At 37.4% G+C, this 22,966-nt stretch overlaps 2 protein-coding genes across 6 annotated transcripts in view; one reads left to right on the top strand and one right to left on the bottom strand.

Moving 5' to 3' along the window:
• The first annotated feature begins 569 nt into the window (after window positions 1–569).
• RBBP4 (RB binding protein 4, chromatin remodeling factor) lies at window positions 570–20,636 on the top strand. The gene is made up of 12 exons (XM_037827838.1): window positions 570–726; window positions 1,356–1,503; window positions 4,507–4,652; window positions 9,582–9,755; window positions 10,089–10,204; window positions 10,316–10,476; window positions 10,577–10,703; window positions 10,858–10,935; window positions 12,886–12,962; window positions 13,080–13,137; window positions 13,229–13,339; window positions 17,990–20,636. Exons 1-12 carry the CDS (start codon window positions 711–713, stop codon window positions 18,053–18,055), a joined length of 1,278 nt encoding a protein of 425 aa, XP_037683766.1. The 5' UTR covers window positions 570–710; the 3' UTR covers window positions 18,056–20,636.
• Window positions 17,538–22,966, bottom strand: part of SYNC (syncoilin, intermediate filament protein) — an 18,351-nt gene continuing 12,922 nt past the window's right edge. For 3 of the 5 annotated variants that reach the window (XM_037827835.1, XM_037827834.1, XM_037827833.1), the window contains exon 3: window positions 17,539–21,816. In XM_037827835.1, coding sequence (XP_037683763.1) covers window positions 21,649–21,816 — 168 coding nt within the window. In that variant the 3' untranslated portion in view covers window positions 17,539–21,648. Of the gene's footprint in view, window positions 21,817–22,966 lie in introns of all 5 variants that reach the window. The other 2 variants (XM_037827837.1, XM_037827836.1) reach the window with 2 other exon arrangements.

Here is a 22,966-nt window from a genome sequence, read left to right as displayed (position 1 = left end):
CATGCACCTTTAAAGGGCCAGGAATCCATTTTCGTAGCAAGTGGACATACTTTAGCCACTAAGACTTCCGTCTCAGGCCCAACAGCTTTAACTACACTTTTAAAGGACCAAAGCCTCATTTTCTGCGCTTGAATAATCAGTTCTTTTTTAGGATTAAAGAAACTAACTAGTTGAAGGATCGAGGAATAGGGGACACCTGAATTACACAACTCTAGGTATGGGTGATAGAAGCGTTTTCTTTCCGCCTCGCCCGAAGGTATCCTAGATTTCTCAACTGAGTACTTAGAAGGAGTTGTTAAGCCTAACAACCTTTAAGAAAATGGCTGCGCCCAGAAGAGTGCAGGCTAAACCTCTGTCACGTGACCCTTAACCGAGCACCGGGCCACCAACCCCCCCGGCGCGCGCAATTGAAGGAAGTCGGCAAGAGCCGAATGGGAGAAGGGGCGGAGCGCGCGCCTCGGCCCCGCGGAAAGCAACTCTGCTCGTCTGGATAGGCTGCGAACGCGGCTCCCCGCCCACCCCTCTGTTCGATGCGCTCCGATTGGCCGATGTTGGCGCGAAGGTGCGCAAGTCGGGCCTCGCGCAGGGGCAGCAGAAAACAATAGAGGCCGAGCGCGCTGAGCAAGCGCCCCCAGCCTCCCCGCCCCTCTCGCAACGCTCAACTCCGGGAACCACCCCCCGCGTCCCCCCCGCGCTCTCGCCTGTCCGCCATGGCCGACAAGGAAGGTAAGAGTGCTAGGGCCGTCCTTGGAGAGCGAGGGGAGCCAGGGCTGTGCCGCGGCCTCGACACGGCCTAACAGCGAGGGCAGACCCAGTTTTGCTGAGTGCGGTCCCCACCGTCGAAAGCGTGAGGCAAACTGTACCGGCTGGGCGGGCTAACGGCGCGCGCCAGTCCCTCAGGACGGGGTTGTCCATCGTAGTGGGCTGAAGCTGGCGGTGGGGCCCTGGCGAGTGCTTCGTCCATTCTCGAGCAGCCCGGCAGGCTCCCCGCGCTCCCTGTCGGTGTATCCTTCTCTCTCCCGGGCTTCCCTGCGCCGCTTCCTACCCCCAAGGCTTGGTTTTCGGGCCTCCTCGCGGGTACTCTAGACTGCCGCGTTGGAGAGCGTGTGCAGGAGCCACGGCGCCATCACACCCGAAGGATAACGGAGGGTCTGGCAGGGGCGAACCCAGGGTACTGTCGGTCCTCGTCTCGCGAAGGTGGACAGGGATGTTAGTGCCTCCGCATAGGAAGGCTTTGGACAACCCCTCCTCCTCCCCTATTTCGTTATCAGGACTCAAGAAGTAGCCTTAGAAGTGTGTGCTTGGTGTCGGTTTGGGTTTGTGTTTGCTAACTTCATTTATTTTTAATCCTTTAGCAGCCTTTGATGACGCAGTGGAAGAACGTGTGATCAACGAGGAGTACAAAATATGGAAAAAGAACACTCCTTTTCTTTATGATTTGGTCATGACCCATGCTCTGGAGTGGCCCAGCCTCACTGCACAGTGGCTTCCAGATGTAACCAGGTGATACGAATCTCTTAAAACTTTATTTTGGCGGACCCTCGGTGAAGTTTTGCACATTGATTTTTCTCTATTTTTTTTTTATACAGGTTACTTGGAGAGGGCATGGCATTTTTTTTCTTAGACCAAAAAATATGGCAAAATGTAAAAATGTTTTGTGACTTACCCGAGAGAAAAATACGTTGGCATTGTCTTCCTCTGATACTGAATTGAGTAGCCAGGTTGCAACTATAGTTTAGTATACATGTGTAATACATGTATGTGTATTATATGGGTAGCCGTGTTAAAACTACAGTTGTCCAAGTAATGTAAAACTTGTCAGCTTTCAAAAAGTATTGTAGTGAGTCCAGTTCTTTCAGCAAAAACCTACTTGAACTCTTTAACAGTCTCACGGTAATAGCTGGTTAATACAAAGATGAGCATGACATGGTACCTCCCTTCAAGGAGCACACGGACTACTCAAAAAGACAGGCATAAACTAATAGTTACAGTTAAAGGAGGTAACAACAGTTACAGAGGGATACTTAGGATACTTAGAAAACAACCTTAAGGTGGATGGTTTTCATATAAAAGATTTGGGCATAGTGAGGGTTATAGAGATTAATCATGATTTCCTGGAAGTGGGTAGCTTAAATCTCCAAAAGGGGAGATAAAATGTTACTTATTTAGTATACATTTATTGAGGGTTTACCAGATACCAGGGGAATACAAAGTTTCAGCAAAACTGGTATGGCTGTAGGAATATTGGATTTTCCTGTCAAGCGGCAGTACCTTCAGAGGAGCGTTTAGAGAAATCACAAACATCTTTACTGACTAATGATGCCTCAGAAATAGAAATCCTCGTTTCTTATTAGATTTGTTATAAAACTGCTTTACTTTTCAGAATAACAGTCAAAATTATATTGTATACTAAGTAACTAAATTCATTCAAAGCTCAGCTTTAGAAGTCAGGATATTGCAAAGTATTATTGTTAGACTATGATTCAGCTCAACAATAAAAATTTTGACATGTAAGTTTTATCAATAACTTAAGAATGAAGCTGCTACCTTCACAGTGACATGAAGAAAAAATGGGGAAATCTATCCTAAGGGTGTTATCTAAAACCATAATAAATACTCAGAAATTTAGAGTTGGAAGCCTCTTATCATGACCAAGAGTTTTGACGTTCAGCTTATCGTCAGAATTACTTAGGGAGTTCAGGATAAATGGATTCATTTCTGTTAAAAGTTCTTAGTGATAGTTCAGAGCATTTAGGAACTTGTGGCAGAAAGACACAGTACAGAGTTCATAGCTGAATGGTGATTCCATATTTAATCATGTGCTGAATTATATATATTAGATCACTGGATCCCAAATATTGGCCACCCTAGACCTACTAAATGATTCTGTAACCCATATTTTAAAACTTCCCAAGTAATGTAGTGTTTAACTGGGTTTGAAAAGCACAGAACTAAATTCCCCATGGCTGAAATCTATGCACTATCATCTTAGTTTGCTACCTTCACAGATCTGGGTAAATCTTTATGCATTGTTTGACATTGGTCCAAACGTCCTTTCTTTTTTGCATTTTACTTAAGGTAACATAATTTCTTTGTTTTGAAGATGAGGATCACTTATAAGCAATTAGCTCTATGAAGAAAGGTTTAATTTTTTTGATTTTTTTTTCCTGATCTTTATATCCGTATCCACTTCCTCTTTAAAAAAAAAAGCGCAATTGTGTTTCTATACTTATTATCTGATACAATGTTCCTCTGCCTTCTTTAGTTTTTTTTCTTTCTTTCTTTCTTTTTCATGTGTATTTTGTTTTACAGAAAGTAATAATAGCTAGTAATTTTTGAGCACTTGGTCATAATTGACTTTGGTTTCACATTTTCTAGGTTCTTCCCTTCCCTACTTGATATGCAGTCAATTTATAAGCCCCAGTGAATTCTACTCTACTTGTATAACATCTTTCCCATCTACACCACTGGTTGTCAAACTTTAACATGCATCATAACCAGCTGAAGGTTTTCTAAAACAGGTTGCTGGGTCCCACCTCCCGAGTTTTTGATTCAGTAGGTCTGGAGTGGGCCTGAGAATTTTCATTTCTGGCAGTTTCCCAGATGTACTCACACTTTGAGAATCAGTGCTTTACATTGTTAGATTAATTTCTGAGGTACCTCAAGTGAAGCTGCTCAGAAATTTTCCATGGTTCTTTGTTACCTACACTATAGGACACTGTAGACTCCAGAACCCCTTAGACCATAAACAGTCTGGTTCCTTCTCTCCCAACAGACTTTCCCATGCCCAGTTCTATTACTTAGCAGCTGTGTGATCTTAGGCAAGTTGCTTAACTTCCCTGAACCTCAAGTGTCTTCATCTTTAAATGTTTAATCATTTAAATAGTTTAAATGATTTAAAATATATAAAGTGCCTTGCAAGGTGTCTGGCATTTTGTAGCTCTTCCCATTTGCTCAATTCCCTTTCTTTGGATTACTGTTGCCTTGTATTTTGGTTATTTGTGTACATGACTCTCTAATTACCCTTGGTTTTTTGAGGACAAGGATTTCATTTTAATCCTTTTCATACATTTGGAGCAATATGTTCATTGATTAGGCACTTAGAAAATATTTGAACAATTAGATTACCTAATCTTATTTCCTTTTTTTTTAATAAAGGTTTTAATAAACTAAAGTGCTAGAATACCCAACAATTGTTTTCTTTCCCTCTAACCTATTGTAAAGGGTGAATAATTAGTTTGTTTTGTTCCATTAGATTTTTTACTTATCTGCCTCAAGATAATTGTAAATTTGTGGCCAAGTTAAGAAACACTTACAGTACTATGGATTTCTCCTTGTACTTGGTCCTGTGGAAAATGTAGCAAAAGTAGACGATGGTTCTCTTAATGACTTTCTTTTTTCAAAATCTAGTCATAATAGTGCTTTTTGCATATCTATATATATCACTGACTTCGTGGTCTATATTGGTCTTAGTCATTTGAATAATAACCATAATTGCTGTTACAGACCAGAAGGAAAAGATTTCAGCATTCATCGACTTGTCCTGGGGACACACACTTCAGATGAACAAAACCACCTTGTAATAGCCAGTGTGCAGCTCCCTAATGATGATGCTCAGTTTGATGCATCACACTACGACAGTGAGAAAGGAGGTAGGAATCTTAAAGGTGAAAATGAAAAAATGGTTTATGAGTTAACATTTTTCATCATATCTTTGAATTATCATAAAAAGAATGTACGGTTTGATAAAACAGACTTTTAAAGTTATTGAAAAGGAGGTTTTCTAAAACAGGTTGCTGGGTCCCACCTCCAGAGTTCTTGATTCAGTATCTCTGTGGTGGGCCTTAAGCTTGGGAAAGCCTGAGTTTGCAGTATAGGTAATTAAAGTTACAGGTATCAAAAAGATACTTCAACACAAATTTGAATCTGTACCTTTGCCGTCAACCTTTCTGTGCTAATCAGTGTGGGGGGGGGGGCATTTCTAGAATTAAAAGAAGCAAAAATCACTATGTCTTATGCTGTACCTGTATGCATTCTCAACAGAGGAGATATTACCCTCAAGGAGGCAAAGTTGACTCATGGGAAGGGGTGAAAAAGCCTTACTCTTTTTGTGTATCAAATATAGCGTCATAGAGTACATATACAGGATATCTGTTTTACTAAAATGTCATAGGGGGCTGTGGTTGGGGGGAAAAAGTCTTAAAAGGTCCTCTGGGGATGATAATGAAAAAAGGGCTAAGAAATACTGACTTAAATTTCTCTTTCAAGCTTTGAAATGTTAAAAATGACTTGCCATGGCACTACATATATAAGAAATTAAATTTAAACAGCCATTTAATTGTACCATATCCTTAAGAGATCCTTAAGGGTTTTTATGAAATGCTAACTCTCTCCTTTTTGGAAGAGGTAGGAATTGGTGAGTTTCTTTTATTGTCCTCAAACCCAAGTTATCAAAAGGTAGAAAATAGATTCTTATTATTGAGATTTCTACCCTAAATAATAATACATGTTTTATGTTTCTTAGATTTTTCCTGATTAGTGTAATCTGGTTTTTTATCTGTGTTCTTTGGGGCTCCCATTTATTTGCTAGAATTGTAATTGTGCATTTAGTCTTCTGATCTTTGCATATTTAGTTTTGCATGGTGCAGAATACAAAATAAATTCTTGGGATAAAGGTCAGCAGGCATGGTTTTGTGTCACTGACCCAAGTGTGTAACTGTAGGATGTGATTACTGGAAAGTTTTTCTTTGGGTAGGCATCTGTGATGGAGGGAAAGAACATTGAACCTAGAGTCAGAAGACCTGGGCTTGAGACCCTGTTGTGCCACTCATTGGCTTGTATGGTTTACGCTCAGTCATTTAGCTTCTCTGAGTCCCAGCTTCCTTTGTGTTAAATGAAGATAAATTGTCTTTAATAGGATTTTTGGTTATTTAGGCACAAATTAAATATTCTGACTGGTAACATAATAAATTGTTTCTAAAAAAATAAAATATAACACTAAATGAAAGTGCCCTCATAAACCTATCTGAATGATTTATCCCAAATATAGATGACTTGTTCAACAAATATTGTTGAGTGCTTACTATATGACCAGGTTTTGTTTTTCTTTTTTGGAACTGGGGATATAGCAAATATGGTACAGGTTTGAATTTGCTTTTTTAGTCTAATGTATCTTGGTATCTTGACTATCTTTCCATGTCAATGTATGGTGATCTATGTCCTTTTTGATGGCTCTAATAGATTCCATAATTAACTACTCCTTACCGAATGACATTTAAGTGGTTTATAATTTTTTGGCTTCCAAAACAGTCCTTATACGTACATCTTGTACAGTTTTGCTCTAAAGTAATTTTCTGCAAGTGGAATGCTGGACCAAGGAGCAAGAACACGTTCAGATATAGTTGATACTGCCAATTTGCCCTCCAAAAAAGATTCGCAATCCCTCCAACAGCGTATCAATTTATGCCTGTTTCCCCATGCCCTTACCAACATTGGACTTAATAGTTTTCAGTCTCATTTTAATTTGCTTTTATGACGTTAAGGCTTGTTTAGAAGCTATGAATTCTTAAGTACTCAGACTTCTTAAATCCTCTAGATTTTGTGTCACTGTTTGAAAAGCCTTTCCCATTCCAAGATTTAAAATATTCATCCATGGTTTTCTTCTGGTACTTTTATGTTTTTACCATTAAAACTTTGATTTCTCTGGTATTTATTTTGGTGCAGATATGGAATAGGGATCCAAGTTTTTTCATCAAATGGTTAGACAGTTTTATGGTGGTGGTGGTTGTTGTTGAGTACAATTTACTAACTAATCCTTTCCCCACATTGGTTTAAAGGGGCATCTTTTAACGTTTACTAAGTTGCCATGTATACTCAAATATTTTTCTAGTTTTCGGTGGTTTCGAACCAGTTCCCTTATTATGTTCCAGTGAAACCTTGCTCTCAGATGAAATGTCCTGGACTCAGATTGAACTACTCTTTAATTGATCCCTATCTACTTGACCCCATTTGGTTTGAGGTAATTGATGGCAGACAATTACCTAAGAATCAGGCTTAGGTCCATTTTGACATTAGAAAGAATTCATGTATTTATATTAGATTCATCCTGGCTATAGTCACATTTTAAATCCTGAAAGTCAGTTAGATGTAAAATTTTACTTCAGACTCTGCTACCAAGATCTTATATTAGCAAGTTAATAATGCTACGTTTAGTATTATTTTAGCATAGTTCGGTGCTATTTTTAGCATCTTACTTTGCGAATTAGTTTTCTATTTAAAATGAAATCTGATTTTGTCTAAATTACATATAATAAACTATTACTAAATCATGAAGAAATATTTTGGATATTTGACTCAGAATGTTAGAACTTGTTAATTCTTACTAGTTTCAAACTGTTTATGGGCTTAAAAAGTGGTTTGGTGATAGAAATCAGATTAGTGGTTACCTCATTTGTGGAGGGAGTATAGATTGAGAAGAACGCAAAAGTGCTTTCTGAGGTCCGAGAGATGTTCTGTATTTTGATGTAGGTGGTGATTCATCTGATAAACAATAAGCAAAAATGTATCAAGCCTAGATACTCAAGATTTGTGCACTTTTTCTATATGAATGTTATAACTCAATTTTTTCATTAAAAAGTGTTTTATGTTGAGAAGCAATCAAAATAAGAATGCATTTGGACCTTGGCATACCTAAGCCTGTCTTTCCTATTTCACATTTGGCCTTTCATGTGTCAGCTTTGACTTAGTAGCCTCTTTTTTTAGAGGATAAATCCTCATGAATGTGAAAGTTAAATTGTTACTCCTCTAATATGACTTACTACTAGTTCTGTTCTCTGCCTTTAGGGAGGTGCTTGCAGTATAGTATACGCCCAGTGCTGCAGTAGCCCACATTCTGTAATGCGTCTTGCTCTGTGGGCTCTGTGCTGGCTATTGCTTTTCCCTTACTATTGGTGCCTCTTCTGGCAGTTACGTTTTTTCATCACAGTCGTATGTAGCTGTGTACTAACCTGTCTCCCTGTATTTAGAACTAAATGTTCCTTGGGGGTCATGCATTACATGTATCATGCCTTTTTTTACACATTGTGGATGCCATGTGCAAGTTTCCTGGAAGAAATTAATGTTTGTTTCTTTCCTCCTTTGGAGTCTGTCTTAAACTTTTATTTTTAGGTTTTTAGCCTGTTTGAAAAACATTTACTTTTCAACTTAAGTTATTTTGAAGTTGAAAGTTACCTAATATGCCAGATATGTTACCTTATCTATGCCCTTCCTTTTCAGGGTTTTTATCCTTTACTTCAAAGATACAAGTGTTATTGACAGCGTTTTCATTTACACTTTCTCATTTAACTCTCAGAACTTCTTTGCTTTATAGATAATATATTTGAGAATCAAAAAAATTGAAAGCCTTTCCTAAATCAAAAAGCAGCTAAGTGGCAGAGCCAATTAGTTAGATCTAGGTCTGACTCTCACTTTGGTGCTTTTTCTACATTATTATGCTGCTTTCTATAATTCTTTGATCACTAACTTTGTTTATATGTTGCTTTGCCAAGATTTATATAGTCACAAATTATACTGTGACTTTATAATGGTACTTGGGAGGACTATCTTAAGTACATACAGTAGTCAAATATGAATTAAAAAATGCTTTTGTCTGGTACTTGCCTACCTGGTTTATTTCAGCCAAGGACTTCAGTTGGCAAGTGTCAGTGAGGGGTTAGAAAAATGGAACTGGTTATTGTAGCTCTGGTTTTCCTCTCAGAGCTAAGAGAAATGCTTTAAAGAGAAGGTAAGAAGGTGTGATAGTATTTCAGAAAGGGGGGTCCCCAACGAGCTTGAGATAAATGATGTAAGAAGGACACTTGAGTGCCAGCACACTGTACATAATATTCATTAAAAGAGTAATTTAGGTTTTATTTAGTCAATGTACTTAATTTGGTATTTTAAAAGAGATTTGAAAACTTCCTTTTGAGAACCTGCTTTTGAAGTAGAATTGGTAGTCTTGCTTAATTTCAAATAGTAGTATAATACTTTTTATGAGGTATATAGGCTACCTGGAGTTGTGAATATAGCTGAAAGAGGACTTGCCCATGAATCAGAAAAATAGGGATTCAGTTTAGACTACGAGTTTTTTCCCATTTTTTTTACTGTGAACTTTAACATATATACATAACAGTGATAACTTTCAATGTATGATTTCACAAATAGTTAGAGAGCAGATCTCAAAGAATGTTATGGGTCACAGTTCCACAACTTCAGCCTTTTCCATTGTAAAATGTAACATACATACGGAATTAGACTACTGTTTATTAGTCATGTCACTATGAGCAAATTGTATGTACTCTTGAGCTTCTGCTTCCCCATCTAAAATGGAGCTAACTCTTGCCTACTCTGTAGGGTTGTGGTAAGAATCAAATGAAATAAGAGGCATGAAAGCACTTTACAGTGCTAACAAATTTGTCTAAGTTACTTCTACTATTTTATCAGTTATCTGAAAAACGGCCTTGCCTTTGTCCATATACTTTGAGTGGTGTTTATGTTGTAGCTCTTGGTTTTCCTCATTTGCAGTCAATTTATCTTATTTACAGAATTTGGAGGTTTTGGCTCAGTTAGTGGAAAAATTGAAATAGAAATCAAGATCAACCATGAAGGAGAAGTGAACAGGGCCCGTTATATGCCCCAGAACCCTTGCATCATTGCAACAAAGACTCCATCCAGTGATGTTCTTGTTTTTGACTACACGAAACACCCTTCTAAACCAGGTACTTGTCCTTTTCCATTCAGATGCAAATAATGAGTCACTATAGAAATATAGTGCTCTACTCAATCTGAGTTTAATTGTTTTAATATATCTTGTGATTTATATTGATAGGTGGCAATACTCTTTCTTCATGCTTCTCCCTTAAGTGAAAAAAAAATACTTGTTTATGTAGAACAGAATAATGGTACAGCTTAAGTGTTATATATTTGATCATACTGTGTTTTATATCGCTTATAAGATAAGAGCTTTAAATCTCTTGATCAGAATTCCTTTATGCTTATTAGATCCCAGGTTCAGTGAACTAGATCGTCTTAATATGTCTGTTATTTTGCAGACCCTTCTGGAGAGTGCAACCCAGACTTGCGTCTCCGTGGACATCAGAAAGAAGGCTATGGGCTTTCTTGGAACCCAAATCTCAGCGGGCACTTACTTAGTGCTTCAGATGACCATGTGCGTATTCTTCCCATTTTGAACCAAATCTGGGCCTAGTTATCAGTTGGTTTCTTTTTTGGGGGGATAGAAAAGATGATCTTTTATATGATGGTTAATTTTGCATTTAAGACCATCTGCTTATGGGACATCAGTGCCGTTCCAAAGGAAGGAAAAGTGGTAGATGCGAAGACCATCTTTACAGGGCACACAGCTGTAGTAGAGGATGTTTCCTGGCATCTACTCCATGAGTCTCTGTTTGGGTCAGTTGCTGATGATCAGAAGCTTATGATGTGAGTAGAATCCTTTTTTTTTTTTCTCCCCCCATCACCCTTAATTTGTTATCTAAGTTTTACATTGTCACCCATTTTAAACTTTTTTTTTTTCCTAAAGCTGGGATACTCGTTCAAACAATACTTCCAAACCAAGCCACTCAGTTGATGCTCACACTGCTGAAGTGAACTGCCTCTCTTTCAATCCTTACAGTGAGTTCATTCTTGCCACAGGATCAGCTGACAAGGTCAGTTAATTTGGTTTATCTTAAGAGAAAACATAGGGTGAATTTCTTCAACTTCTTTTGAACGTGTAGAGATGTTTTAGTTATGGGTGGGTTTTTTTGGTCTCTTATAAAAAATTATTGATTGCTCTTGCTTTCCTCTTCTTTTTGTACATAGACTGTTGCCTTGTGGGATCTGAGAAATCTGAAACTCAAGTTGCATTCCTTTGAATCACATAAGGATGAAATATTCCAGGTAAGGGAAACTAATGCAACCAGTACTGTTTTTGGGGGATTTTGTTGTTGTTGTTGTTGTTGTTGTTCTTAAGGAAAATCTCCAGAGTATGTGAATAGGTATACTCATGCTTTATCCCATAGCTATAAATAGTAGAAATTTACTAATGCCTATGCCAATCCCTGTGAGAATTGGGATTGTTTTTCCTCCTTCATTGTGTCTATACTTCCTCAAACTGGTCATTAAGTGGTATTAAGAAAACTAGTGCTGATTATTTTGTCAGTCTTGTTTGCTACACTTGTCTCTTCCTTTATTTCCATTACTTCACCCTTTATATTCTTTCCATGTCTACTGATTTCTCAGTTCTAGTCTAAACTACTGGCTCCATGTTGTTGAGCTCCTTTGTTAACATGCAAAGTCCTCTGTCTTGATTCAAGAAATAATTGTTGCACTTATTGTGTAGGATACTTTATAACAGTTTTTGCTTTCAAAGAACTTAAATTTTTATGTTGAAGAAAGGTCCATTTGGAAATTGCTACAATAAAAGGTTGTTTTGTTAACCTTAGGTTCGTAACACCTAAGGGAGTGCAGATTAATTCTAATAGGTGAATGTGGTACCTGACCTGGGCTCTAGGTGACCCATTCCTAAGCACCCAAGCTCTTACCTTTTTTCTACTATCTTGTCTGCTCCGATTAACATTTTGTCTTCATCCTATCTCTTTGTTTTTGCTTATAGTGGTATTCTTGCCTGGAGAGTATCTAGATTTTCCCTGACTACTATATAGCTGTCACTGATGCCCTCTTCTCTGTACCATGAGACTAGCACATTCTTAACAAACAGAATAATTTGTGTGTTTACTGGTTTACCTTTCTTTAACTCTTTAATAAAATCGTTGCTGTACAGTCTCCCCCACCCCACCCCCAGTTTTGTTGAGCTTTTTTGTTGTTTTGTTTGTTCTGTTTTGTTTTTTCTTTGGTATTAGAAAAGTTGAAGGTTTACAGAAAAACCATGCACAAAATACATCCTATTATTAACACCTTGCATTAGTGTGGTACTTTTGCTACAATTCATGAAATTGCATTTTTATAGTTGTACTATTAACTGTAGTCCATGGTTTTCATTAGAGTTCACTGTGTTGTACAGTCCTGTTTTTTTTTTTTTTATTCCAGTAACATACATACAATCTAAAATTTCCCCTATTAACCACTTACAAATATTTAATTCAGTGCTGTTAATTACATTTACAATGTTGTGTTACCAGCACCAGCATCCATTATTAAAACTTCTCCATCAACCCAAATAGAAACTGTGCAATTTAAGCATTGACTCCCCATTCCCTACCACCACCCTGGCTCCTGGTAAGCTATACTCTAATTTCTGGCTGTTTTGTTTTAAATTTTATTGTGGTTACAAATGTAACACAGAATGTCCCATTTTATCCAGTTTTATGTGTACAGTTCAGTGATAATACATAACACTGACAATATTTTGTTTCTATCCCCACTGTTCATTAGCAAAACTAAGTAAAATCATAGAATATCTGTCCTTTTGTGTCTGGCTTATTTCACTCAATGTGAAATCAATCTGATAATAAAAATAAATTCTTAGTAAAGCCTTGGGGAAATAATTCTTATGTATGTGTGTGTGTAACATCTGTACTTTAGATCTTAGGTCAGAATTGATTTGCATTTGGCTACAGGGCAAAGTTAAGACAATAAGAATTGATAAGATGTGATCTTTAGAAATAAAGATGAAAATAGAATAAAAGCTGATTTCCTGGGTTGAGTAGTAAGTTATTCATAAAAGATACGATGTAGTCTAGGTGTCAGTTTTAACTAGAGTGTCTTCCGTACCTTGATTTCCCCTTCCCTTTTATTTTTAAAGTTTTTAATTGTTAAATACAGTTTTAGTTATTTTGCCTTCAATTTTCTAATGCTTGGCTTTGCTATTTCCTTCATTACTATGTGTAGGTTCAGTGGTCACCACACAATGAAACTATTTTGGCTTCCAGTGGCACGGATCGTAGACTGAATGTCTGGGATTTAAGGTAAGTCTTGTGTTAGTTACTTCCTCTGTGGACTTATTTTCTTTATCTCCACTTTACAAAGTTAATTAATTACTCAGGGTAAATCTGTTTTGACTTTGTAAAATCTTTTTGCTCTAGTAAAATTGGAGAGGAACAATCGCCAGAAGATGCAGAAGATGGGCCACCAGAGTTGTTGGTATGTTACCAAAGTTGAACAGTATTGAGATAGTCTATAATTCAGTATCTCCTATCTGCTTTTCATATTTTTGTTTTCTTCTCACTGTCAGTTTATTCATGGTGGTCACACTGCCAAGATATCTGATTTCTCCTGGAATCCCAATGAACCTTGGGTGATTTGTTCTGTATCAGAAGACAATATCATGCAAGTGTGGCAGATGGTAAGTGTTTGGTCATTTATTTCAGGCAGGTAAATTGGTAAGATAATTCAGAAGTGGTAACACCTTGTATTTCTATACTTCACATGAATACAGCTGGCATCTCTGTTCATTTTACTCCCAAATTTGACTTCAGTTCTTGTCCTCCACATTTTCCAGGCTGTTGTTTTCAACTGCCTGCTTTTTTGCCTTTCTCTGTTTGTCTCTCAAACTCAGCTAAACAAAACCAAACACCTTCCTGTCTCCCACTTCTCCTTACTCTCCTTTCCTTTTTTTGTCATCTTTGTTTTCTATGAGGCAACAATGTTTTCTCGGCTAACTAGACTTGAAAACTCAAGAATTGTTTTCCATTGCTTATTCACCTGTAGGTCTATTTCTTTTGCCACATTTTCTAGCATTTGTTTCTGCAGTGTTTCTCCCATCTGTCCTCATCCTGCAAATTCAAGCACATGTATCCAACTTTCCTGTCTCCACACCCTAGTCCTAGTTTTTTGGTCAGGTTCTCATTACTGCTTTTGCAGTAGTCTCCTAATTGTTGCCTTGCTTTTTGTTTCTCACGGTTTTGCTAGCACCAGAATCTTTAAGAAAGATCATTCCCCTGAAATTATTTGGACATGCCTAGCACAGTTCCTGTGACAATGTCTAAGATAAAGGTGTCTTGTGTTGCTGCCTTTACTTTCTCTGCAAGGCCACTTAACACTCTGCTTTTTATTCTATGCTCCAGGCTGACCAGATTGGATAAGTCACTCTTTCCCAAACAGCTCCCTTATTCTCACACTTTTCTGCCTTCATCTCTTTTTCATAACGTCTCTTCTGTTTTTTCCCAAATCCACTGTGTTAATTCAACCATTCCTCAAGGCCAATATCAAAAATTACCATTTCTCCTTGAAACCTTTCTAGATTTCAAACACTTCCCTACCTCCATACCCTAATGAAGGTGATTGCCCTTCCCTGAATTTTCAAAGCACTTGGAATTTAATAAGGATAACTGTAATGTCTGGTATGTAGTGTAAAAAGCAATTGTATGACTTTAATGAGGGTGGCCTGATGAATGAAAAGAACTCAAAAGAAATTTGTGATATCTCAGGATCTAGAACCAGGAAGAAGCTCCAGGGGAAAGTTGACTCAACAAGGGAAAAAACTTTTTAAGAACTTTTTCAAGCTTACAGGACAGTTACAAAAATAATACAGGCTCCATACAGAGAACTCCCAACGTACTCCTATCCCCACCATACCCAGATCCACCAATTTTAACATTTTGCCACATCCACCAATTTTAACATTTTGCCACATTTGCCTTATCCATTCTATATATCCATCCATCTGTTCCATCCGACTATTTACCAATCCATTTTCTAAACACTTGAGTGTATATTGTATATATCATGCTCCTTAAACAGTGTAATGCCATGTACCATATTTCCTAAGAACAAGGATATTCACTTATGTAACCACCTTAAGTGCAGTTATCAAGTTCAAGATATTTAATACTGGTATAAAACTTAGTCTATTCTACTTTTTTTTATAAGTACCAATAATGTCCTTTGAGTTTTTTCTCCTCCTTTGTTAGATCTGATTTAGGATCATGTATTGCATATTAATTATCATTGTTTTTTTAGTTGCTCTTTTTTTTTTTTTTTTTTTTTTTTAATTGTAGGTACATATATACAACTCAACTTTCACATCTCAGTCGCTCCCAAGCATACGATTCACTGGAATTAATCACATTCACAACATTGTCATACCCACACCACCTTCCATTATTAAAATTTTCCCATTTCCCAAAATAGAAACGCTACATTCATTATGCACTAACTCCATATTCCCCTTGCCCCCGTCTCTGGCATCTCTTGTAGAGCTGGTTTAGTGGTGAGGTGATAAATCCCTCGGCTTTTGTTTATCTAGGAATGTCTCAATTTCTCATTTTTTAAAGACAGTTTTGCCAGATACAGACTTTTGGGCTGGCACTTTTTGCTTTCAGCACTTTAAATATGTCATCCCACTGCCTTCTTGCTTCCATGGTTTCCGAAAAGAAATCGGCATTTAATGTAATTGAGGCTCCCTTATACATGATACATTACTTCTTTCTTTCAGCTTTCAAGATTCTCTTATCTTTGGCATTTGCTTATAACATGGTGCAATGTGGATCTACTTGAGTTTGTCCTGTTTGAAGTTTATTGAGCATCTTGGATGTGTATATTCATGTCTTTCATTAAATTTGGGAAGTTATCAGCCATTATTTCCTTGAATACCTTCTCTGCCCCTTTCTCACTGTCTTCTTCTGGGACTCCTACAATGCTTATATTGGTACAGTTGATGGTATCCCACGGGTTTTTCAGCCTCTGTTCACTTTTCTGCATTCTTTCCTCTTCTCAGAATAGATGATTTCAGTTGTCTTATCTTCAAGTTCTTAAACCCCTCCAGGGAATTTTTAATTTCTGTTACTGTGGTCTTCAGCTCTGTTTGGTTCCCTTTCATAATTTCCATCTCTATTAATTGTGTTCATCTATCTCATCTATTATTTTTCTGATTTCCTCCAGCTCTTTGATCATATGTGAAACCATTTTTCTTAAAGTCTTTGGAACATCCCAGGTCCAATCCTTACTGATAGTCTTTAATGCTTTGATCTTTTCCTTTGCCTGGGCCATTACTTCCTGTTTCTTTGTATGTTTTGTAGTCTTTTGTTAAATTTACACTCTGAGGTACCTGTTCTTAAGTGTGCTTCAGCTAGTGTTCTGACACAGCTGTCCTTGAATGCCAGAAGCTAACAACAACAAAAAAAAAGAAGGAAAAGAGAAAACACTTTTCCAAGTCTCTGCAGTTTGACCTGTGCAAGTACTCTCCTTCGGGGTTTATCCATACTGCGAGTTTGGAGAAGAGCTCTATGTCAGTTACCTCATGGTCCCAGCACTGCATTGTATATCCTACAACCAGCAATTCCTGCTCCAGGCAGCATGACTTGACTGCTCTTTGCAGCACTCTGTAGAAGAGTTCTGTGAGCCACCTTTTACAAGTAGGGCAAGTTCTGAGATGGTGAATCTCCCAGGCTATCAACAGACAGATGGGCCAGACATACAAATTCCCACTATGTGCTGAAGAGTTAACTCGGCTCCCTCCACTGCTGGGACCAGGGATCCAAACTGGACACATGGGCTAGCTTTGAACTGTACCAGTGAGGCATGAGGGAGGGGCTTTTAAGTAGCCTTTTTCTTCTTACTCAACCTGTTATTACAGTCCTTTAACTGTTTTCTGTACCTTTGAGAAAGATGTTTCTGCCAGTTATTGCTGATAGTTCAAAGCTTTCGTCAGGGGACAGAGCCCTGAAGCGTCTCACTCCACCATCTTGATCTGGGTGGGCTAATAATCAGAACTTTCTTAAAATGAGAATATTTGTGTCCCATGAGATTAGCAAATTATGTTACATCCATACTATGAAATATTATGTATCAAAAAAAGTATGTTTATAAGATATTCATGACATACTATTAACTGGCAAAAAAAATGCAAAACAGCATGATGGTTCTGCATATAAAGCCATTTTAGTACTTGCTATGGGAATGTTGTAAAGAAGGTTGACTAGTTCATTTCCAAGATATTTACCTCTAGTCCAGGTTATTTCTCTTAATCATTTTTTTAAGAATTGTATTCATTCCTTATCTCTGCTATCAGATCACAAGCTCTTTGAAGGAAAGATTGTGTCTTTCCCTTCGTCTGCAGTACCTAGTCTAGTGTAGTGATTTGTGCACAGTAGGTGCTAAGAACAATAAATTTGGCCTGGTTGAAATGAAAGTGGTTTCTGTATTTAAGATTATGTCTTTAGATACAGGTATTTCATGAAGTGGTAGAAAAGCAAGAGCAGTTTTTCTTAAAAAAATACTTACAGATTGAGATTTGGAACATAAGCCTTTTTCCTTTTTCTTTTTTTTTCCGGATACAGTTCATTGGTTTTTAGCATATTCACTGACTTGTGTAACCATCACCTCAACCAATTTTAAAACATTTCATTAACCCATAAAAAGAAACCTGACATCCATTAGCAATCACTCTCCATTTTTCCCTAATACCTCCCACCCTAGGCAATCACCAACCACCAGTGTACTTTCTTTCTTGTATGACTCTGCCCATTCTGGATATTTCATATAAATGGAGTCAAACAATGTGACCTTTTGTGATTGGCTTTTTTTTTTTTTTTTTTTTTTTTTCCTGAGTAATATTCCATTGTGTGGATATATTAACTTTTTATTCATCCATTCATCAGTGATTGTTTTCACTTTTTGACTATTATGAATAATCTCTGGTTATTTTGTAAAGTAAAGGACTCAAGAATGTTAGTTACCAAAAGAAACAGTGACCAAACTTCAGTTTTGTTGCAATGGACTACCCTAGGGGGAGTCGGCAAAACACTAAGGCTTGTGGGCTGACCTCCTGTTTTTATTGTAACACAGCCATGCCCATTCGTTACAGGTTGTCTGCCACTATTTTCATGCAACAGTGGCAGAGCTGAATAATTGCAGCATAGACTATTTGGCCCATCAGCCTAAAGTATTTTCTGTTTTGTCCCCTGGCCTAATCTATTGTTAAAACCTGACTTCAGGAAGTAACCTTATGTTTATTAAATACCTTTTTCTCCATCTTTTTCTTGTTTTGTTGCAGGCAGAGAACATTTATAATGATGAAGACCCTGAAGGAAGTGTGGATCCAGAAGGACAAGGATCCTAGATATGTCTGCACTTGTGATTTTAAACTCCCCTTTTTTCCCTCTCAATCCTGAGATTGATTTAACACTGGTTTTGAGACACAGACTTTGTTTGGCTATCCCTCTATAATTGCCATCAACAAATGCTATTAGCCCAGACATTGGGTGTTTTTCTAAATATTAACTGGGGGACTTGATTCAGCAAAGCCACAAACTTATATTTAAATTTTCTTCAGGAATTTTCTAGAATCAAACCCAGGTCTGAAGAAGACACAGAAAGGGGAATATAGTTGTGTGGTTGTTTTTCTTATGCTATATTCCCAAGTTTTTCAGACTCATTTCAGGTTAGAGTGGATAATGAATAGAGCCATGTTGGGTAGGCGTCTGAGCCATGAAGTATAATACTGCAGATGTGTTTATTCAGGAAATAGGGGAGAGATTCAAGTCATATAGATTCCTACTCTAAAATCATCATACCTAACTTTCCAGGATGCACATTTTCCTATATAGACCAGTCTCAGTTTCTTCAGTTAAGTCAAAACTATTTTATGTGTTCCTCTTTCCCCATATATTTTTGCTCGTTAGTGTATTTCTTGAGCTGTTTCATATTATTTCTTTCCTTTCTGTGAAATGGTTGTTTTTTAAACTTGGGACCACCAAGTTGTAAAGATGTATGTTTTTACCTGACAGTTATACCACAGGTAGACTGTCCAGTTAAGTTGAGAAGAATGACTTGATAGCGGATACTCGTTTTTAAAATTAAATTAATCCTGGATAAGAGTTTGCTTTTTTTTTTAGGAGTTAGTCCTTGACCACTAGTTTGGTACCATGTCCTTTTTGGTGACCTGTTTCACCAGCAGGCCTGTTATTCTCCATGACTAACTGTGCAAGTGCTTATAATGGAATAAATTGCTTTTCTACATAACTCCATGCTCATGGGTCTTATTTAGTACGTAACGTCCATCCAACACAGTATCTGGCTTGTAGAACAGTTGTTCGGATGGCAGTTATTTTCCATGGTCTTTGACTACCGAGAGCAGAGTTAAATGTAATGGACCCAGAACTATGGAAAAGAGCTTTCTTTACTTCTTCCCAGGGAGAGTGAAAGACCTAAAACACTGAGTCAGAGGTGCATGGATTATTCTTTGATAAATTACATCTCTCTGAAGTCTATTACCCATCCTTCTCTAAATAACTACTTGGGCTTTTTGTAAAATGTCAAAGGCAGTGTGGCAGAGAGAATTTAAGGCAAAGTTTAAATTTGGAAAAGGAGTTTGAACCTTTTCTTTTGGAGGCTGAATCTCCCCAGTATGTTTTCTCCTGGGGTCTGTACTTAGAGGTTAGAAATAACAGGCTCTGAAAGCCTTCATCACTAAGTGCCATAACCAAATAAAATGCCTGATTTTCTTTGCCAGTCACTCAGTTTTTGTTTGTTTTGTTTTTTTGACTGAGTAGATCAACTTGACCCAAAACTATTTTCTTGAGGAAAGATCTTTGGGAAAATCTTAATTAACCTTTAGGTTAAAATCTAAATTGGTTTCTTTTCCAAATCATGTAGGTGTTCTGGAGTAAGGTGAAATTAACTTGACACAAAGAATAAACCATATAAGGCAGAAAAACCTTTAAGAAAGAGTAAACTTTGTATAAGTATTTGTTTAGAGGCTAACACTCATCGCACAAGAATGCAAAATTGTAACCCAGGTAATGACAGTTGCTGCTTTTTTGACCTGTCTGTGCCCCCTTCCCTCCAAAATGTTTTTGGTTTGGGTCAACATAAGCAAGATACATTCTTGCAACACTGCAAGGTGTGCCCAACACATTCCTCCTTGGCGGCACGTGAGGGTTCTGCTGGAAGTTAGGAGGCTGGGCTTTCCATTCCTTAGTGTGTTGAGATCAGTACCATCCAGCCTATGAACTAGAATCCAGCTAAGGGTGGCCAGTGTTCTACTACCGGCCAGCCCTAGAGTCTTTTAACAGGTCAACCAATATTGTGACTTTTACAGGATGAATTGCTTGCCAAGTTCCTGGCAGTCCCTTGTCTGAAAGAAAGTATGTCCAAAGAATACTTAGTGATCCTTTGCTAATAAGTTTTTTTTGTTTGTTTCTGGGGTACAGATTTGGCCGTACGTTTCTAAACAGCCCCTGTAAGGTTGGGAAAAAAAGATTAAGTTTATACTTTGTACAACTTGAAATAACAGTAGAAAATTTATAACATTAAACCTCAAAAATCTAGTTAGTGCCACTTGGGAGAAGTTGGTCAAAACAATGAACGGTAACCAACGTGATTGTGGTGGGAGGCAGCTAACTGAAAATTCTCTGCCAGAGTTAACTTTACCCAAGTATTATTACAATGCCTAGAATTCTGTAGTGTTATTCTTTGGATTAATCATTCCCTTTTCCCTATTTTACTTCTCATCTGATCCACACAAGGTGTTTAGCCTGTCATTTTCCTTAATGACAACATAATGTAATTTAGTTGTGTCTGGATAAAACAGTAAAAGTCCTAGTAAGTTAAAAAAAAAAAACCAGAACATGAGTTATAATAGTTGTTTATGAATTTGTATCCAAGATGTAAATTTAACTAGGAAGTTAATAAGATTTATGGGTGTTTTACCTAGTATACAGCTTGATACAGACTTTTTAATCCTTAGTTTCTTTAAGATGGGATCTAGGGCTTTATAAAGAATATCAGAGCATAATAGTAGAACATGAGTAGAGGGATCTTTGATTGAATGTTTATTTTGTCATATTAACCAGATGTATAATATTTTGATTACTTTGTTAAAGGCAAAATGAGTAGGACATCAAAGTGGGCTATTAGCCAGTGCTTGTCTAAATAGGTCATTGGTCAAAAAGTGCTGTTTGTTTTGCCAGGTCCTAAAAGTAAATGTCAGTCAGAAATATGAAATATTTCCCACTTCTGTCAAACCACAGCCTTTGCATATTTTATTATATAAGGAAACTAATAGATAGGTGTGTTGCTTGTTTCATATATGCAATAAGCCTGCCCCTTAGCCTATAAACAACACCCTCCCTTAGCTTTTTGTGACTATCAGACTTAATTTGCCTTCTCCTTTGGCCTCCTGTGGCCATCATCTGAATTCTTTACACATCTGTCTTCTCTGCTATTCTTAGAAAACTGTGAATAGCAGGTGGACCTAGATGTTTTCCTGTTACAGAATTCCTGGTGATAATTAGGGCATATTTTGAGAGCTAATAGAAACTCAGACATTCCAAATGAATTTTGAATGTTTGAACCAGTGTTTTTGGAGGTATGTATTACCCCTAAATGATTTGTCATTAGGCACACTATTTTAGACACACATTCATTTTCTTTTTTTTAAGGCATTAGTATTGTTAAGTTAGGAAAGCAGTCAGGATGCAAACACCACTCTTCTCCCTGCAAGGATCACCTTGAGACTGTGTCTCAGTTCCACCTGCCTGAGAAGTGGGAGCCTCACCCTGTTCCAGGCTCTTGGAAAGTATAACCCTTTAAAAAAAGAGAGCCATTTTTCATCTCTTCATAGATGAGCACAATTTGAAAATCAATTCCCAGATCATTCTTTTGTTTTTCACTGTTAGATGACGTTTCCCCTGAACCTTTCCCTCCATCCCCTCAGCCAGTATTAGATGAGATTTGGGTGGCAGCAAAAACTGACTTAAATGTTGAGAGTTCTTCAGCAAGACTGATCCTTAGCTGCTCCAACTCTTTGTTTTTCTGCTGCTGAAGTTGCACCCCGCTTCTTAACTGCCTCTGTCGTTCTTCCATTTCCTCCAGTTGTTCCTGTGTGAAAGGGCCAAGAACATTTCTGATGAGTTACACAATAAAAACCTCTTTGTCCAATAGAGTTTACGAAATACTTCTTATACATTGTTTGATTTTCACAGCAGTATTCAGTCTGGTGTTATCTTTATTTGATAGATTAGGAAACTGAGATTCAAAGAGGTTAAGTGTCTGACAAACTGAAACCACTTTTGAAAATGTGGTGCCCTGAAAGGAGGCTTGTCTGCCACAGCTTACCTAATAGAATCCTGGAAAGAGTGGACAGGTACTCAGAGGGACTCTCCAGTTTCAAAGTCTTAAGAAATGCTGTTGGATAACTGAAACTGTGGAATTGTAACCTATAATATTCTTTGAAATTTGCTCTTTATAACTACTTGTTAAATTGCACTTGGAAAGTTATCACTTTTATGTATATATGTTATATTCTACATTAAAAAATATTTTTAAAAAAAGAAGTGCCATTGGGGAGAATTAAGTTGAAAGAAACCAAGTCTTTGTAGAAACAAGTAATTTTTAAATATTGGCTAGAATTCTAGGATAGCTGCTCAACAAAAGAAAGTTCATGTTTAGAAGCCATTTGGGTTGTTAGTTTACAGGAAGAAAAGATAAGTGAACTTTATTTCTTTCACAGTCTTATTTGTATTTTTCATGCTTGTTTTATTAGTGTTTGTGTTAGAAGCTCCTTGAAGTCAGAAATCTTCACTTAATACATAGCATCATATGCAGTAGATGCTTTGGTGGGGATGATGGCTCTTATAGTTGTTGATTTCTGTATCCTTTACTCATTATACAAAAGGACTGAATTTGCCCAAAAATTCTCAAGTTGGAAGATAAAGATGCTATGCCCAGGAGACCCTCAGGAGCCTTCGGAGAACTGTCCATTTCCTGTTTTGCCAAGATGAGGCTGAGATGCATTTTTTAAATTCTTGCTGCCTAGGATTATTGCTTGAGAAATGAGTTAAGGAAGATACCAGCAATTCAGCCTCTGGCTTAGCTGGTGGTGTCATAAAGAAGGGAAGGGGCATAAAGTTGGAAGATATATTTTAAAGGGACTGGGACTTCATGTCAGATTTTGAGGAATAATAGGATAGGAATCCAGTTTGGCTATTATTAGAAGGATCTAAATAATTTGTTCACTGAGTCATCCTTG

The sequence above is a fragment of the Choloepus didactylus genome, chromosome 2 (genome assembly GCF_015220235.1).
Source record: "Choloepus didactylus isolate mChoDid1 chromosome 2, mChoDid1.pri, whole genome shotgun sequence".
NCBI lineage: Eukaryota > Metazoa > Chordata > Mammalia > Pilosa > Megalonychidae > Choloepus > Choloepus didactylus.
This window is presented reverse-complemented; position numbering and strand designations above follow the sequence as displayed.